The 19226-nt window shown below is 40.6% G+C and overlaps 3 protein-coding genes across 3 annotated transcripts; 2 read left to right on the top strand and 1 right to left on the bottom strand.

Annotated features, from left to right (window-relative positions):
• Positions 1 to 5: 5 nt before the first annotated feature.
• Positions 6 to 4957, top strand: LOC128715731 (importin subunit beta). Its single transcript, XM_053810643.1, has 4 exons — positions 6 to 48; positions 952 to 1193; positions 1276 to 3629; positions 4885 to 4957. The coding sequence occupies exons 1-4, from the start codon at positions 6 to 8 to the stop codon at positions 4955 to 4957; spliced, it is 2712 nt and encodes a 903-aa protein (XP_053666618.1).
• Positions 4958 to 14191: 9234 nt separating this feature from the next.
• LOC128712549 (60S ribosomal protein L37a) lies at positions 14192 to 14773 on the bottom strand. Its single transcript, XM_053807441.1, has 3 exons — positions 14696 to 14773; positions 14390 to 14518; positions 14192 to 14329 (listed from the first exon to the last, which is right to left on the bottom strand). The coding sequence occupies exons 1-3, from the start codon at positions 14771 to 14773 to the stop codon at positions 14192 to 14194; spliced, it is 345 nt and encodes a 114-aa protein (XP_053663416.1).
• A 1341-nt stretch (positions 14774 to 16114) lies between these two features.
• LOC128714300 (transmembrane 9 superfamily member 2) lies at positions 16115 to 18361 on the top strand. The gene is made up of 4 exons (XM_053809175.1): positions 16115 to 16276; positions 16360 to 17549; positions 17625 to 17784; positions 17858 to 18361. The coding sequence occupies exons 1-4, from the start codon at positions 16115 to 16117 to the stop codon at positions 18359 to 18361; spliced, it is 2016 nt and encodes a 671-aa protein (XP_053665150.1).
• The last annotated feature ends 865 nt before the right edge of the window (positions 18362 to 19226 follow it).

Genomic DNA, 19226 nt, shown 5'->3' with positions numbered 1-19226 from the left:
CACCAATGATGCATATAGTGCAAATCCTTGAGAAAACCGTCTCACCAGGTAAGTCCGAACAAACCAATCCACCGGGAGGGATATGTCGATGGGATGCAAAAAAAAGAACTTGCAACTCCCGGGGTACGTAAGAGAGGAAATGTGTAGAGGAATTATGTGATCCACAGCCTTTGCTGGAAGGATGGTTCTAGAAAAAAGGTGTCCGAAAGCGGGTCCCCGGAATTGGTCGGTTGGCTTGCTTGTTTGATTCCGACGGAAGCTAGCATGATTTCCGTTTGCACCGCGCTTCGGAACACAGTTACCTTGAATTTACTTTTCTTTTTCGCTTCTTTGTCAGACCTTCTTGTTACAGCGAGTTGGTCGACGAGTTGAGCGATTGCGAGGAGGTTGTCTCTGATCCGAACAGCCTTCTTTTGGGTCTGATGAGTGTTCGTTGGTATGGCTGTGTGTGCTCTCGCGTGTTCTGCGTTATGTGCATGCGTGTATGTGCGTCTGTGCCGTTTTGTGCACCGCCTAGCGGCAGTACGAGGAAGTAGCAGGGGATAGAAAGGGTGAGAGAGTAATGGAAAAGAAGGGGAGCACAAGAGAAAGAATGACAGCGATACAGAGAGCGTATGAAGGCGCCAACATAACCTGCAAAATATGGACTGCGAATGTGTGACGAAATGCAATGGCGTTCCCTTTCTTCTTTTTTATGCACGAAAAAAAAATTGCGCTAGCCATTGTAGGCTTGTTGAAGTGAGCTACATTTCGCAAATCATGTGTGTATAGCATTAAACCATTGAAGCAATGATTCCAAAGAACAGGTTCTCACAAAGGTACACAAATTGAAATTAAGGCAATCGAAAAAAGCATCAGTTGGGGTCAAACTGTAAATTTTATTAAAGTTTTTTATTTTTATCTGTTTGTGATCCTCAATTGACGTCCTCCGCTTGTCTTTCATCATTATAGATCGAGATGAACTGCTCGCGGCGAAAAACTTCCTGGAACAGGCGGCTTCCACAAACTTACCAGACTTCCTGCGAGCACTTTCTGATGTGCTGGTGTATCCGGGCAACTCAACGGTCGCTCGTATGGCGGCCGGTTTGCAACTAAAGAATCACCTGACTAGCAAAGACCAAGCGAACAAGCAACAGTATCAGGAGCGATGGAGATCATTTCCGGAGGATGTGAAGGAGTACATAAGAAAAAATGTAAAATCATCCTTTAGTTTTTGAATGATATACTTCCTCTACTAATCTGCGAATATTTCTAAACCATATTAACTATTGACAGATCCTTGGAACTCTCGGAACAGAAGAATCCCGACCATCGTCAGCAGCGCAGTGCGTTGCGTACGTTGCGGTCGCCGATCTACCAGTACACCAGTGGCCCGATCTCATGCAAAAGCTCGTAGACAATGTCGTGAACGAAAAGTCGACAGAAGCGCTGCGTGAATCAACGTTGGAAGCGATTGGATACATTTGTCAGGACATCAACTCGGAAATTTTGGAGAACCAGTCAAATCAGATCCTTACCGCGATCATACACGGTATGCGCAAGTCGGAACCATCCAACCATGTGCGGCTGGCGGCAACAAATGCGTTGCATAACTCGCTTGAATTCACCAAGGCAAACTTCGAGGAGACGGCTGAGCGCAACTATATCATGGAGGTGGTGTGTGAGGCAACGCAATCGACCGATACGCAGATATGTGTGGCTGCCCTCCAGTGTCTGGTGCGTATTCTGACACTTTACTACCAACACATGGAGGCGTATATGGCACAGGCCCTCTTCCCGATCACGCTCGAGGCGATGAAGTCAGATAACGAACAGATCGCACTACAGGGCATTGAGTTTTGGTCCAATGTCAGTGACGAGGAAATCGATCTTGCGATAGAGGCGCAGGAGGCGGCTGAAACTGGTCGTTTGCCGAATCGCGTCTCGAAGTACTACGCCCGAGGTGCCCTACAGTATCTTGTACCGGTACTGATGGAGAAACTGACGCATCAAGAAGAGTTCGACGATGAGGACGATTGGAACCCGGCTAAATCGGCGGGCGTGTGTCTGATGCTGCTCGCTACGTGCTGCGGCGAAGAGATTGTTCCACATGTGTTGCCATTCGTGAACGCAAATATAAAATCGACCAACTGGCGGTTCCGGGATGCGGCCGTGATGGTGTTCGGTTCGATATTGAGTGCCCTGGAGACAGACCGTTTGAAACCAATGTTGGAACAAGCGATGCCAACGCTTATTGAGCTAATGTACGACGAAAGTGTAATTGTGCGTGACACATGCGCCTGGACATTCGGACGCATCTGTGAGGTTATCCCGGAAGTGGCGATCAAAGAGATGTATCTTGAGCCACTACTGAAGGCTCTGCTGGATGGACTCAAGGCCGAACCTCGTGTGGCAACAAATGTCTGCTGGGCGTTCACTGGTCTGTCGGATGCGGCTTATGAGGCGGTCAACATCGACGATGATCCACCGCAGACCTACTGTCTGTCTAAGTACTTCGACTTCATCATTACCAGCTTGCTCGAAGCAACCGATCGACCAGACGGTGGTCAAGGCAATCTTCGCTCATCTGCCTACGAAGCATTGATGGAGATGGTCAAAAATTCGCCTCTTGATTGTTACGTATCGGTGCAGCGTACTACGATGGTGATCCTGGAGCGCATAAACCATGTGTTGCAGATGGAATCACGCATTTCTTCGCACAGCGACCGGCATCAGTTCAATGATCTGCAGTCGTTGCTGTGTGCTTCGCTCCAGTCGGTTTTGCGCAAGGTAGACGCCAAGGACGCACCGCAAATTTCGGACGCCATCATGGTGGCTTTACTAACGATGTTCAGTTCTAGCTCCGGCAAAGTATGTGGAGTTCAGGAAGATGCGTTGATGGCTGTTTCTACGTTAGTCGATCTGCTCGGCGAGGACTTTATCAAGTATATGGATGCATTCAAGGAGTATCTGTACATGGGTTTGAAAAGCCATCAAGAGTATCAGGTGTGCTGTACGGCAGTTGGTCTCGCCGGTGATATTTGCCGTGGCTTGAAGAGTAAGATTCTGCCCTACTGTGACGACATCATGACGCTGTTGCTCGAAAATCTTAGTAATCCGAATCTGCACCGGAGCGTGAAACCACAAATATTAACCGTCTTCGGCGACATGGCGCTAGGTATCGGGCCGGACTTTAAGAAGTATCTGAATGTTGTGCTGCCGATGTTAGGAGCCGCTACACAGGTGCAAATCGACCAGCACGATTACGACATGATCGACTATTTGAATGAACTGCGCGAGAGTGTGCTGGAGGCTTATACTGGTATTGTACAGGGGCTCAAAGGATCCGATAAAACACCGCTGGAAGATGTTACCGCACTTCTGCCCAATGTTCCGTTCATTATCAGCTACATTATCTCGATCGCAAAGGACTCGGAACTATCGGATGGTAACATTGCGATCGCAGCAGGACTCATCGGTGATATGTGTGGAGCGTTCGGACCGATGATGTTACAGTTTGTGGAAGATTCAAGCATTACGGAGCTGTTGAATGATGGCAAAAACTCACGCACAGCACGGACGAAAACACTTGCAACATGGGCACTAAAGGAGATCAAGCGGTTGAAGAATCTACCCGTGAACACGAGTTGGTAAGTGATTCGACGTTGGCCAATGTCTGCCGCACGATCCACGATCGTCGAAGGCAAGAAAAGCATGAAAATTACATTTTTTTCTGAACAATTTCTATATAGCACCACACTCAGCACAGTTGTCATACATTTTTCGTTAGTTTCATTTTTCTATACGGTCAAATTCCGCAGATAAGCTAGAAGAATCAAGTTTCCCATTGTTCCATGAATTCGTAAATCACACCCTGATATACGATTGTTTTCCTCCACTTCACACACTATTTTCCACAGGAAATAGTAATACAGATGTTCCAGATAATATGTGATGCCATTTCGATGCGGATGCCAAAAGTACATCCTTTTGCTTCGTTCAGGTGCGAAGAAAGTAGTCTCTATCGTGCCAGGATGTTATGTATACATTTTTTTTACAAGATATAAATGTGTATTGATCGATTGAGTTTTAATACTGACGGCATAGTCACTTCATCGATCATGGAAGTCTCTTCGATCCGGTCCATACGGATCACATTAGAAATAATTAGCAAGGTGAGGACCAAAATCAGCGAATGTTCCAATACTTTACTTATACACTTCATTAAGGATTTTATTGCTTTTTTTTTTATTCTTTCATCATAAATAAGGTTATCGCTTTTTGTTTCAATGTGCTTCTGTTGTTTTATTTATGTATTTGTTTGTTTCTAATACCTATCGTTTTCATACGTGGTCGTGAACCAGTTGTGAAAATTTTCAGCTCGTTGTTTTTGAATGGTTATTATCGTGATTGTTATTTGTACTAACGTTTGTGTGAAAGAATAGAAATTAATTTTTAAATTTCGTCCTTTTTTCTTATCGCTTATCATGCACCAGGCTTGATTACTTATCTTTTTGTTATTGTTTGGGTAATAGTTTTCATACAAGTTCTTTTCATTGTGGGGAGTTGGAAAATAGAATTTGGGAGGTGCTATGCTATATACACATCGATAAAATTTTTCTTCGGTTTTTTGATGTTTGATAAGCCGGGAAAATTGCTACAAAATGTCATGAACATGTCAAAAGCATGTTCAAATGGCATGCTGGGTGCTGTAATTTATCCGTATTAACAAATCATTTTCATACATTACATACGCATCGAGCATTCATTTATGTGTGTGTTGCCGCTCTGGTGTATGTGTGGGTACTGTAATTTTCCTGCTTTATTGCCTCGGCCGTTGCTCGTGTTGCAACCCCAACCAATCCGTAAATTGATTCTCGTCGCTCATTGCAGATTCGGACTCAGCATTAATGGCAACACAATTAACTACGCCAACAGTAGCGGCACTACACCTACGACCACCGTTCCAGCAACTTAAATGTACTCGCTTGCATCCTGTAAATACTTTTACTACCGTCACCAGCACTCTTATTTCCTTCCTGAACATAAAAAAATCAAAGTTGGATGTTAATTATCGTTTATTATTCAACTTGATTGATGTGCGTCGTCTGATCTGATGCGCTATGAAGGAGGACACAACTGAATGAAGGACATTGCGATACGCCATGAATTCATCCTCCACATCCTTTTTAATGGCGATAAGAGAACTGGAAATTCAATTTCATGATTCCCGTTGGAGTAAAGCTGCATTATTTCGCCTAGACGCGTGCACATTCTGCTGGCCAGGGCAAGGCGTATCTTCTGAAGTGATTGGAGCAAACTTCACTATTATTGATACCCCCGTCATCATGTTTCCATCGGATTAAACATCAATTTCATCCACAATAGCGTACGCCGGCTGCTTTCGAACACAACAAGTAAGTCCTTTATTCTATAATGGGAGAAAAACATTACAAATTTTAGATACCTCTTAGTGCAGGAATTCTAATAGATAATTTAACATTAGAAAGTTATATAAACACACACTTACAAACTAAACATGCCACACAACTTTATTTGTTATAATACGTCAATGAACATGTGTTGTTATTTTACTATTATTGAACACAATTAAACCATTCAAATATTGATCCCGAGACACAATTCTAATTTCGGTCTTAATCCACAATACCTGCTAAACACACTTTGCTCGATGTGTTGTTAAGATCTTCCAGCAAATGGAGTAGCATGGCAATTTTTATTAGCAAAATGATTTGAACAAGAAACAGCGACAGGGTTTTGGGGAAAACAGCCGGCAGAGCTTGTCTGCTGCGAGCAAATACGCAATAACACTTTTAGAGCTTAGCGAGCAACAAAACATAGATTCTGTAATACACATCCACCCTTTGTCACTTGTCGGACGCTATGAGTTTATGGATCTTAGGATATTGAGGACAAACTAAAGCTTATTCGTACGGCACCTATGTAGAGATGTAGATGATAAATAGAAGAGTGACGGTTATTTTTTCCATAAACAGTTTGATTGCAGTAAATTCGGACCGGATAAAATCGGTTGGAAAAAATAATTGCAAATTTAATAAGGCAAGTAAGTTTTCGGCAGCACACAACACAACAAGAACAACACACACAGATCTGAGATCATGTAGGGTCCTGCTATGTTGGGTTGAGACGGTAGTACATAAAGTATAGGCGTATAGCGAAGAAATGTTACACAAGACAACGTGTGTGCCATAGTGAAAGATAGGATTATATGACGGAATCGTAAAAGGAACAATGGAGCGAGAGGAATATATCAGCTAAAAAGGGAGGCAACTTTCACCGTGGCACGCACCCGTTTCGTTTTCTATAAGTTATTTTTTCTTTTTTTTTCTTTGACCATCATCTATACAGGCATTATTATAGCTAAAGCTCCGTGAAGGTTCCTTTTTCCGTGAGGTTGAATAATTGGATATAGTCTATCCGTAGAACAATTTAATTTTTAGGGTTTCGATGTGTTTGATAACAGATACTGCATACTTACGTCATACTATGTTTGACTAATCCCTTTTTTGAATAAGCTCTTGTTTCATTAATTTATCATTCATTTATAACTATTAAAATTATTTACATTTTAGTTGAAATGTTGGTATATGGAAACTGGAACTCCAAACGGAATGCTAAGCTATATGTGTGTCATAGTAACAACACTATAGGAAAAGAGAAAACCAATTATCAGATACCATTACACTCGTAGTATGTAGTTCAAGAAAAAACACGAGAAAAAAAAACAAAAAAAAATACGGTAAAGTCATGCAAGGTAAAGGTAAAGTCATGCAAGTTTAGTGATGGTGTGTGATTTCTGCTGTGTACGGAACAGTTTGTATGATGAGCGTGCGTATAAGATTGAGTGTGTGACACGTGAAAAGCGAGGGAAAGAGAGTCTTGATTGAGATAGAAGCAAACGTGAGGTCCGAATGATCGATTCCTACGGTATGATGGTGAGGTATATGAGTTTGTACCATTTGCTGATCTTGCGTATGAGTACACAGTATGTGATTCGGGAGTTTCTGAGTATGAATGAATGGATGAGTCGTAGAAGAAATATAAGTTGGTGTGAAGATGGTTGATATCGGGAATCTAAAATGTCGCGTCGTTGTGTTTAGCAAAGCGATCAGCAATCTAAATCTACTTATGAATCAATCCAGATGTACAGTTGGTGAATTTTTTTTAGTAATCGCACCCTCAATTATGGGTTCGCAATATAGCCCCAAATTTTAATTGCGTCGAGCCTCGAAGTATTCACATTAAACCATTATTTGTTATATTACTTTACCAAAACAACTGGGAAATTTTGATGTTTATTCTAATGGACATCATCGTGCATCGAAAACTTGCAACTGTAACCGACTTTCACAATAACACGCAATACTCTATCAATATTTCGGATATTTTTTCTACCTTGTGTTGGTTTATCTTTATTCAAAAAATTGAATTAAAATTATTAATTAATCTTTTCAATTAAAACAAACAATGCGTTAGAGAAACTTTTACCACTGTGCATTTCGATAACACTAAACAACAAATTTGAATGGCAAACTGGGGTGATTCATTGTAAGAGAGCTATCCCAATAGTGGAATGTTCACGGGATTGGGTGTATTTCAGAGCGATAATCGTGCGATATATTGGAACGTAAAAACCATTGAGATCGTGAAAACGAATGAACGTGATATTTAGTATGTTTTACTATCGAGAGTTTTGCGAGAGAGTGTGACTGTTATTATTGTATGTATGAGTGCGTAAGTTAAACTTTTGTATGCAGCCATGTATGCCTGAGGAGGTAACTTTAATCAATACTGATTAATAAATAAAGCTACAGTACACCCATCATCTTCTCAATCAAATGTGTGAATGGGTAGACGATGTGAGTGTGCGTGGATGGTGTGTATGTGCAATTGGCTAGTGAATGTTTCCTTCTATGGTACTGTAAATTGTGATGGGGTTTTATTAACTTAAATTGTTTGAATTATTTCACCCTGCTATAAATTCTTAGATACTGCCCAGCGAGATTATTTGCAAGTGGTGAGCAATGCTTACCGGAAGGATTTTGCAATTGGTAAATAATTAAGTTTATACCATGAACCACCATTAGGTGCTTGACAAATAATTGGCTGATTTATTTATTTCGTAGAACCATAAAAACTTGCAAAAGCACGCTATGTAATTTAAGTAAAAAAATTACTTGGCAAATGTTCGAAACGAAACGAAATAAAATAAAATCCATGCAATTTGACGTAGTTAGTTCTCAACGATGTTTTCTAGTTCATGGAGTGGAATAAATAATCGTATCAAGGCAAAATGATTAATATAATGGCGAGTATTTGAGCGTAGAAACAACAAACAATGACTTCTACGCATTTTAAATAGAGATATTTAATGCAAATTTTTCTCGCCCAATGTTCAGAATTATGCAGAAAGGTACAAGGAAATGTTGTAACATTTCATCGTTTTCGGGGAATTGAACTTTATTTTATATAATGCGTTAGCATGGACTATTGCATAGGCAGGGGATGTATGGAATCCCTTTTTTTGCAAATACTGGGACAGTGTTGATAGACTTGATTTGTTTTGGGTTCGTTATTAGGCATCCAATTCATAGAAAAGCAATAAGAGTATGAAAGAAATTTAACATCACGATAAGCATTAGCAAAACGTGGTGGATTACTATCGAAAGGGTGTTCATGAAGATCAACTGAACATATAAATTTAAATGAGCTTTACAAAACGATTTCCTTGATTGGCATTTACGGGCCTGAGCGACGAAGCGTGTGAATGAATGAGACAGCCTACGCCCATGTGTGACAACAAGTGTGTGTTTGAGTGGTAGAAAATGTTTGCGTGTATGAAATAACAAAACAACTATATCATTAGTAGATAGTGTCATGTATAATGTGAAACGATACAATAATAACGCAAGAACGAAAAATAATTTAATTCATTGCCACCCACGGAGCTTGTGGATGTTGGCAGAATATGGAAGAGAATCAAATCTCTTTAATCAGAACAAGATGAAAACTAAAGGATGAGAGAAACGCTACTGTCAGGAAAGCATAATGAATACGTGCCAGGAGGTAACCAAAATACAGAACACACAAACGACTGAATATACTAGTTTACATGTACGAAAACGATACGTTAAATGCACACAAAATAGGAATGCGAAACGCAACAGACGGTACACAAATATGATGCAGACTAACACATTACTCCAACACTGATCCCATTATCATGTCGATGAACAAGGTAGTGTAAGTTTTACACAGGGACAATGTTTTGGGAAATTTTGTTTTTTTTCTGCATATTCAATTACCATTGTGCGCAACTAATTGTTGATAATTCAGCCAAACTGTTGAACCGTAACGCCGTTGGCAACCGTGAACACTACGTTTTGAACCAACGATTGACCGTTTATCCGGAAATGTGGAAGGCGGTTGTTTTTAAATGTAAAGTATTTTACTTGTGTTTTAGCACAAATGCTAATGCAACGTTATTACTGTGATGTTGTGTATAAAATGGAACAAACCAAGCAAAATCAAAACTTAACTCTCTGTCCTGCTCTATCCGGTGTCGATTTTTGCAGACCAGAGCTGATCAATTCTTTTTTGATGAATTGTGATGATCAAGTGGAGTTACAAGAACAAACAAAAACAAACAGCAATAGTCAGCCCACTGTGTTAGGCGACGTTAAACGTAAAGTAAGAAAAAGAAAGAGCACACAAAGAATAACAGACGCGTATAATCATTACACTTTACTGCGACAATTTACTCAGGTACCAAATACGGACACAAACAGAAAGTCTAAGGGCAGGGAAGTGAGTGTGTAACATAAAACTAACTACAAAAAAATTGAAGAAGGATAAAGGTGTTACATACATTGATACCGTACCAACATTTATACTATTGTAAGAGAAACAATACACAACAATGCAATACTGCACTCAACCATACAGAGAGATAAACAAAACATTTTTACTATACCCTGAAAAAATCACACTCCAAAACACAACAAAGAAATGAAGATAGTAACGGGTGCTAGGTAAACAAATTTAACGAAACAAAACCCCCGTATACAGCAAACATAACAAATATCATCCCAAATCAACGATAAAAAGACGACTATAATAGTGTGGGACGGACTTTACTATTAATAAGATAATGCAATTCGGGGCAAATTGGGAAGTTTAAACGTAGAAAATACAAATTTGGAAGGAAATTTCCTTTATCTCGTTTTATTTTCTATTACTTTACTAAAAACACATTTTACAAAGTTATATAGTAAAGCATCGAGTAGAAAACGTATGGGTAGGAGTTTGATTAGTCATTATCGACAAAAAGGAGATAAAAGAATCTGCAAAAAAAGCAAAAAAAACGTAGGTGTGAGGAATTTCTATCATCGATATGGACTTAATCATGAATTCTTCCAACTGACTGACCGCCATTGGTGTGCTAGAAACGGTGAGAAAACTGAGAAAAGTGAGAAATTACAGAAAAACGAAAAAAATTAAACTAGGGACAAGGACTCTGCTGACCGTTATTGACACAGGCAAAACATACGGGGAAAAAGAAAGAGAGAAAGTAATGAAATTAGGAAACCAAAATAAATTACTACAAAACAAAACGAAACAAACAAAGAAAGCAAATTCAAACACTACGCGGTACCACAAACACACAGAGTGAAACGAAAGTTCGATAAAATAGTTAAAGCCATGTTTGAGGTAATACCCGATGACGGTGTATCTAAAAGATGTAAATTTTTCATTCTTGCTAATATTGTTGTATCGAATTGTGAGCCGAATGCTTGAGAGAAGGGATGAGCGAGACTATGATGTATATGTGACCAAATATATTATAAACTTGCGTAATGAACGAAATTTTCGTGAATGGGTCAATGTGATCGCGAGGATAATACAAATAATGCGTGAATACGGAAGTATGTTTTTGGTCTGTTTTCGGTAGCGTGTATGATCGGGTCTTCGAACATTTGTATGATTCAGGTGTAAGTGTGTACATTGTAAAATAAGTTTATTCAAGTCAGGGGTTAAATTACATAACACAACCAGGCCTGTATGTAGAGACGTTAAGTAAATTGATGTATCAAAACTACTATGCCCATCGATTCACTTTCTTATTTTTTCTCAGTCACAGGTTGATAGCAAGACAAAATAACTAGTAAAATTGAAATCTTTTATCACGATTTAATTCAACAAGGGGATTTGTAAGTTTTACCGATACTTCAATCATCTAAAAATGAATTTAGTTTTTTTTTCTGATATTCTATTAACCATCACTGAATTGACCATGTCATTAGTTGATGATGATATTTCATTCTTGAGCATGCTATTACATAAATGTAGTTATGGAAACTCTAACAAAAAACTCTTCAATTTCGTCTGAGTGTTTTTTTTTTTGGTCGACAAAATATTTTTCTCAACATTTAAGTCAGAGTAGTAGTCAATATGGGAAAACATCAGGCCAAATTATGCAGATACTTTTTGTTGTAACTTGTAATGATTTGAATGAGACTAGTCGTGGAATTGAATGAATGTGCTTAAGATATAATATATTTTGTATGTGTTTCATCTACCGTAACGAAGTTAGTTTAATGTATGATCGCGATCGAATACGGGTGTGTGATATGTGTATAGAGAGATAAATGTGTATGTAAGTGACGTTGTGCGATATGATTGTGCGAAATGAGCGCGAGTGTAAATGCGAACTCCAAGGAGGAGTTCCTTTACTGCGGAATAAAAACAACAATATTTTCTATACATAAAACATAACATAACAACTGGAACTGACTAGGACAGAACAAATGCAGCCAAAGGCGCTGATAACCATCCCTACTTGTGAATGCTCCTGATAACTGATACTGGGAGAACACTGGCACAAAGTACCGCGAAGGGAGTTCTAATGCGTGTGGGAGGTGCGGCGCGATCAGCATTCTGGGTATCATATAATATGTATGATCGAGTTTGAGACTGACCAAATAAAAGAAATGGAGACTAAAAAGCGTCCGGGCGTGAGCGACAGGGGAATTAAAACAAACATTAAAAGCACACTAGCGCAATCCTACGCGGCTTGCAAAACATACATTAAAGGACAAACACTAGGTTAATGCAATGTCCTAGTACGACCAAAGACTAGTGGAATGATACGAAGAACGAAGACGAACTTACGATTACCACGGGGGGGTTACAAGGTATGAAAAGCTTTCAATCATTATCTTTAAGCCACACGATCATCGACTTTCAAAAAGGACGATTTTATCGTTACGATCGGAAGCTCGGAAAAAGCTCGAACTACTACTACTACTAGGACGTGTTAGGACTATTACTACACAACAGTAAACACACACAAAGACACTACTACTGCAACTACGTGTACTAATCATTACTATTTTACTATCATTACACACAACATTGTGCTGTGAGCGAGTGCTGCGAGCGGGAATGAGTGTGGGGGTGGGTAGTTAGAAGATATTGCTAAAGTCGGTTGAAAGTCTGAAGCGATGCGTATGCGTGACAAATCTGTGAATATAATGCGTAAGAGTTGTGCGTGCGCGGGTGCGTTAATGTATTTTATGTGCGTAAGAAATACGTAAGGATACGTTGCGTGTATTTTGCAAGACCCGGGACAGATTGTACAGTTTGGAAGTGAGATATATTTGTGCGGATTTGTATGAGGTATATGTGCGATAATCGAGAATGTGAATATCGAGAGAAAGCGAAACGTATGTTGATGGTGATGATGACTGAATAAAAAAAAAATACATGACTGCCAAAAGCAAAAAAAACACACACACACACAAAATTCGAACAGAAATTATTTATTAATTGTTTTTATCGTAGTCATACTGTGTTTAAATACCAACATCGATTCTAGCTTATTATGGATCATTTGATCAACCGTGTTCGGAAGCGGTAGATTGAATCGAACTGTCGAGTGGTAATATTATTTTTAATAAGTTGAATATTTCAACCGAAAGAAAATAAAACAAAAACAACTAAACAAATAAGGGTAACGAAAAACCAACATACCAAAGGCTGTGCTTGATAGATGTAATTGTAAGAAGATTATATGCGTAATGCGCTACGCAATGGATGCAGTAAGATGTTTTTTCATGCTTCCTGCATTTTTATAGTTTATTATTATTTAATTTTCAGTTCTCCCCTTTTAACCACTTCCGTTTAAAGGTTGTTATCCATAAAAGCATTTTGTTACGAACGAACTAAATATTGGCCGTGAGAAAACTGAAATATCAGCAAGCATCTGTGCTAGTGGCCTGCAGTGAAATAAATATTTCAATTACAAAAAAGATACTTAAAATATGGTATTACGGGGGAAGCGCAAGATTTGCGTTCGAAAGATGAAATGATAATCACAGTTTTGGTTTTGGTAAGCTTTTAGTACGTATTGTGCATCTTAAACTTAAACGACATCTGGCACTGTAAGTACCGTATGTTTTGTCGTATGTGCACACTTCCATATCATAACCATTTTTAGCACAAAACAAAGAAAATTAATTTTTGAAAGAACTTTGTTCACACAAATCAAACCGTACAAATTTAATTAATCATCATGGAAAAGATAAAATTCTGTTGCTTCGCCAAAGATGAAACCAAGATTCACATCAGGTACATCTTTAAGGTCTAAATTCTCATTATCGAAGATATCAGCTTCTGTTACATCCCGGGTATTAAAAAATCCATTTGCTTGGATAACTTGATAATTCCCAAGCTGATATGAAACGATGATAATGCACAAGAAATAAGGGCCCACTTCGCCTTATAAGACTGAGACCAACAGGATTCATCGTCCACTTACACAGCACTACGCTCAATAAAATATAGGACTTTGGCGATTCGGATTTTATTTTGCCTCGGATACTAGCAAATAAAACACAGATTGCAACACTCACTGTTTCCTTCCGCTCCTGATTCGATTCCATTCGTTCTTTATAGAACCATTCCCTTTTTATTAACAAGACGATCTGACTCACATGACAGGCCCTGCCAGTTGTAGAAAGCTATGATGGTGGGTTTCCGAAATAATAAAGCGATATTGGCAAACACCACATCGCTTTGCTGGAATCCCGAGTTTCACTGCTTTAATCTCCCCCAAGCGTAGTCCCGAATGCATCATTTCGCTTTCTGTTACTGTACCAAGCAGCATCTTTTACAATTCACGCAGACGACGGACAGCTGATCGTACCGAGGCAGCTGCTGTGGTTGAATACACCCAGGCACCACCTGCAACGACACGGTTGCATCGCTTGCACGACCAGATACCTACGCACGACCGCTTCATAGCATCCTACAAAAGAATGGACCGTTTAAAGTGCTTCATAATTGGAAAAGCAGTTCATGGACTTACCTTGCCGCAGAACGTGCAAGTGTACTTGGCGTGCTGGGTGATTTCCATCTTCTTCACCATCTTACGCAGCGAAGCACCATATCGGGTACCGTACTTTCCGACGATTCCAACCTTCCTGGTGCGCTTGGCCTAAAAAAAAAGCGAATAAAGCAATATTAGAGTAATCAATGTTAGATGAAACCAAAATCACGCAGCTTAGAATGTTAACTAGGTGGTTGCAGCAGCTCTATCTCTCGACAAATCCAAACACGCAAACATGACCACTAACGTTCAGCAAAACTACAGAAGAATCCCGCCGCTTGGAACTCTCGATGAGCCAGTACCGCGCCTAGTCAACACATTGCCACCACGTCGAAAATGCTGTGCGTGTAGGGATGAATTCATGGTGCACAGGTGCAACGAACTATAAATAACACTTTGTACAATAAACTAACCATTTTAGATGTAAGTTATCCGAGTTTTTGCTGTTTAAAAAACCAGGCACAAAATGTGTGCACTCTCCGCAATCGGATAGGGACGAAAAGAAAGAGATAGGAAAAATGTCAACAAGCGGAAGTTGCTATTTCGTCACTGACAGTTTGGCTGCGTACTGTCTGCCACGGAAATCAAGTGTGTACGTGCTCCTGATGACGGTGCCAATAACTTTAATTTTTAAATTCATTAATGTGTTCACGACTTTTGAGAAAATCCAGCACAATTGCTATATGGTTGCATCATTACAGCTATCGGTGTATTAACTTGAGACAAAAGCTTAAAAGTTTCATTTTATTTGAATATCTCCAACCGGCAACACAAATTCTGCGAACGTGCTCCAAAATATTTGACGATCAACAATGCAAGAACCGCAAGGCTGGTCCATGTAATGCAGGGTGACAACTTCAATAATGTATGTTAAATCCATTGAATAATTTGGGTGATTTGACGAAGAATAAGTAAACCATTACTATTGTTTAAATTATTGCTACAATGCTGAAAAAAAAATATTGTGAAAAGATATCGCTGATATGTTTTTATGGGTGCGTTGTGTCAGAAGCTGATAGAGACAGTGTGCTATGGGCCAACCTGCGTTACACACACTTTGCACAGTTTGGCCAACAATACATCGGGTCAGCAGAAGTTTATCTTTTTCGTTTACGTTTTTCTCCAAAGTTCTAATACGAAAAACGATTAAACAAAACATAATGCAGCTAAAAGTGTGACGAACGAAAGGTAAATTGTTGAAAATGTACACCAAAAGTAGACGCAAAAGCACTTTGTTGGGTGCTACGTTTCAGTTTCTGCGCTTTTCTAGTTGGCACCTTCTATTACTACTACTACTACTGCAAACAGCGGTAGAGACGAAGTTGTCGTCATCGTAAAGAAAAAAAACTGCAAAGAATGAAATTTTGAGTAATTTTCTATTTATTCACTTGTTTTCTGGAACAGGTTATCGGTATCCCCGGACTCTAAACGGGCTGTTGACAATTGTGAGAACAATTGTTTGCAGTGTAGCAGTTCGCTTTTTATTGAGTTGGTGTAAGTGTCTCTTGAAACCGGTACGAAAGTGATTCGTTCTAGGGAAGAGAAGAAAAATAGCGAAAAAACAATCCATCTCCAGGGAAGACATTCCTAGAATCAAGTAAGCGGTGTGTAAAACTGGAAGTGTTTGTGTGGGTGTGTGTGCGCTTGGTTCGTTGTGTGCGCTACATCCGGTGCAGCGATATCGAAGTAACACCGTAAAACATTATGACGAGACACAGTTCTGTCAAGAGCGGAATGGGCAATCTTACCATCGGCTTACTTCCAATTGTTTGCCTACTGACAGTGGGATTGGTGGAAGCGTTCTACCTTCCCGGGTTGGCTCCGGTAAACTATTGTCGCAAATCTGAAATGCAAAAATCATGCAAGGTATGTTAGTCATGACACAGTCATGAATCATTAAACGGGATCATTTTTCTGTTTGCTAATGTTCTCATATGTTTCTTTTGCAGTCCGAGGTAACGCTTTATGTGAATCGACTAAACACGGAGGAATCGGTGATTCCGTACGAGTACCATCACTTCGATTTCTGTCCCATCGATGAAGCAAACTCGCCGGTAGAAAACCTCGGGCAGGTAGTATTTGGCGAACGCATCCGTCCGGGACCGTACAAAATTCAATTCCTGGAGGATGTCAAGTGTGCGAAGGCTTGCGTGAAACATTACAAGGGTGGCGATCCGGATAGTGACCATCGGTTGATGGTGTTGAAGAAGGGTATGAGTTTAAATTATCAACACCATTGGATAGTGGACAACATGCCGGTCACTTGGTGCTATCCGCTGGAAAACGAGCGCCAGTACTGCAGCACCGGTTTCCCGATGGGCTGCCTGGTACGTCGCCATCCAGATGGAGAGGAAGGTTGCATTACAAATCCCAATTACAATCGGGCCGGTTATTATTATCCGTTCAATCACGTCGATTTGACCATTACGTACCACAGCGGAGCTACCGAGGAATGGGGAGTGGCATTCAAACAGAACGGTGGACGCATCATCTCGGTGAAGGTGGTACCGTCGTCCATTAACCATAAGGACCCGAATGAGCTGAACTGTGAGAGTAAGGAACCGATCGAAATTCAATCCAGCGCGCTGCCGAATGGCCAGACTCTGGATATCGTGTACACGTATTCGGTACACTTCACACAGAACAACAAGATCAAGTGGTCTTCCCGCTGGGATTACATTCTCGAGTCGATGCCGCACACCAACATCCAGTGGTTCAGCATTTTGAACTCACTCGTCATCGTGCTGTTCCTTTCGGGCATGGTGGCAATGATTATGCTTCGCACGCTTCACAAGGACATTGCGCGGTACAACCAGATGGATTCCGGCGAGGATGCGCAGGAAGAATTCGGCTGGAAGCTGGTGCACGGCGATGTTTTCCGACCACCGCGCAAAGGCATGCTGCTGTCCGTGTTTCTGGGCTCGGGTATACAGGTGTTCTGCATGACGCTCGTTACCCTAGCATTCGCGTGTCTCGGATTCCTATCGCCGGCTAATCGGGGCGCCTTGATGACGTGTGCCATGGTATTGTTTGTACTGCTTGGTACACCGGCCGGGTATGTTTCGGCCCGTATCTACAAGAGCTTCGGTGGTATCAAGTGGAAGAGCAACGTTCTGTTGACGTCTATGTTGTGCCCTGGGTAAGTTAGCATCAGCCTCCACGTTGTACTCTGTAAAGACGAAGTTAATAATTTGGTTTTCGGTTTTTTGTTTAGCGTCGTGTTTGGATTGTTTTTCGTAATGAATTTAATACTTTGGAGCAAAGGAAGTTCGGGTGCAGTGCCGTTTTCCACCCTGATAGCGCTACTGGCCCTTTGGTTTGGTGTCTCCGTTCCGCTTACTTTCGTTGGAGCTTATTTTGGTTTCCGGAAGCGGGTGAGTACAATGTCATGGTGATCACTAGTCATGCTTTTGATGGTTTAATTTTGTTTATTTCCTTCTTTTCTAGTCTTTGGAGCATCCGGTGCGAACAAACCAGATTCCACGCCAGATACCGGATCAATCCATCTACACGCAACCTATTCCTGGCATTATTATGGGCGGCGTGCTACCGTTCGGGTGCATTTTTATACAGCTATTCTTCATTCTTAACTCGTTGTGGTCAAGCCAGATGTACTACATGTTTGGTTTTCTGTTTCTCGTGTTTTTGATCCTCGTGATCACTTGCTCCGAGACGACGATTCTGCTGTGCTATTTCCATCTGTGCGCCGAAGACTATCACTGGTGGTGGCGATCGTTTCTAACGTCTGGCTTTACCGCGGTGTATCTGTTCGTGTACTGCTGTCACTATTTTGCCACGAAGCTGCAGATCGAAGATGCTGCCTCGACTTTCCTGTACTTTGGTTACACGCTGATAATGGTTTTTCTGTTCTTTTTGCTAACCGGTTCGATAGGTTTCTTTGCCTGTTTCTGGTTTATTCGCAAAATCTACAGCGTAGTGAAGGTGGATTAAAAGTTCGCTCTTGCTGTATGGAATTTGAGCGCTGTTTTCTTTCCTTTTACCGGTACAACATTGCCTAATCATTCGATACACTTGTGGCTTTGTTTGTTAGGTCTGTGCTTTGTTGTGTCTTTATTTAATTTTAACCATTTATTCCCCTCCGATTCGATCGTGTGTAGGTAGTAGCGAAGGTAGTTACAACACATGGCCTGTAACAAACACGTAAAATGTTCTATTTTCGATCAACATGTTGCCAGCCTACGTCCAATTGGAACTAAAGGCAATACCGACAATACACTGCATACTAATGAACAACAAATAACCTAACCGCCCTATTTTACCGTTTGTGACGTCGAGAAGTTGTATTCGCGCAAATTCATCCTGACAGTTTCAGGAAAGTGTGTAAAATGATACAGCACGCGGTTGATGATGATAGGGTATTATGTTTTTGCAAACATACTTGTGTGTCGGTTTCGTATCGGAAAGCGGGAAACAGGAAGTGAGAGCGCACTCTGTATTTTGTTTATTAGAATTCCAATTTATTGTTTAATCGTATCGTGGGCAGATTTCTGTTCTTAGCTTAGTAATAATCAACGGAACTAATGATAGCGTGGCACAGCTGCATTAGATTAGCGTCGTGTCTCATCCAGCGACCCCAACCTTCCTCCCTCCCCCTTCAATACGCTTACCGGTGATATATTTCCGGTGAGAATTCTGGTGAGCGAAAGGAACAGAAAAAAACACACTTTCGCATACCGTGGAACAAAAACATGTGGTGGTCGGTGGACAAACCATCAGGAAAAACAAATACCGGTGCGCCGAGTACTGTAAGTGCAGTAATTTTGTCCCACAACACACAGCACACGCAAATTCTTCT

Source organism: Anopheles marshallii, chromosome 3 (genome assembly GCF_943734725.1).
Source record: "Anopheles marshallii chromosome 3, idAnoMarsDA_429_01, whole genome shotgun sequence".
Classification (NCBI taxonomy): Eukaryota; Metazoa; Arthropoda; class Insecta; order Diptera; family Culicidae; genus Anopheles; species Anopheles marshallii.
Note: the sequence above shows the minus strand (reverse complement) of the source record. Positions and strands in the feature narration are given on the sequence as shown.

Excerpts from the sequence above, each read along its gene's own strand:
- LOC128715731 (XM_053810643.1), top strand. The coding sequence starts at position 6 with ATGATGCATATAGTGCAAATCCTTGAGAAAACCGTCTCACCAG. Across the intron at positions 49-951 it reads TGAGAAAACCGTCTCACCAG|ATCGAGATGAACTGCTCGCG; the intron begins GTAAGTCCGAAC and ends TCATCATTATAG. Across the intron at positions 1,194-1,275 it reads AGGAGTACATAAGAAAAAAT|ATCCTTGGAACTCTCGGAAC; the intron begins GTAAAATCATCC and ends AACTATTGACAG.
- LOC128712549 (XM_053807441.1), bottom strand. The coding sequence starts at position 14,773 with ATGAATTCATCCCTACACGCACAGCATTTTCGACGTGGTGGCAATGTG. Across the intron at positions 14,519-14,695 it reads GCGGTACTGGCTCATCGAGA|GCCAAGCGCACCAGGAAGGT; the intron begins GTTCCAAGCGGC and ends CTTTTTTTTTAG. Across the intron at positions 14,330-14,389 it reads CTTGCACGTTCTGCGGCAAG|GATGCTATGAAGCGGTCGTG; the intron begins GTAAGTCCATGA and ends ATTCTTTTGTAG.
- LOC128714300 (XM_053809175.1), top strand. The coding sequence starts at position 16,115 with ATGACGAGACACAGTTCTGTCAAGAGCGGAATGGGCAATCTTACCATC. Across the intron at positions 16,277-16,359 it reads AAATGCAAAAATCATGCAAG|TCCGAGGTAACGCTTTATGT; the intron begins GTATGTTAGTCA and ends TTTCTTTTGCAG. Across the intron at positions 17,550-17,624 it reads ACGTCTATGTTGTGCCCTGG|CGTCGTGTTTGGATTGTTTT; the intron begins GTAAGTTAGCAT and ends TTTTTTGTTTAG.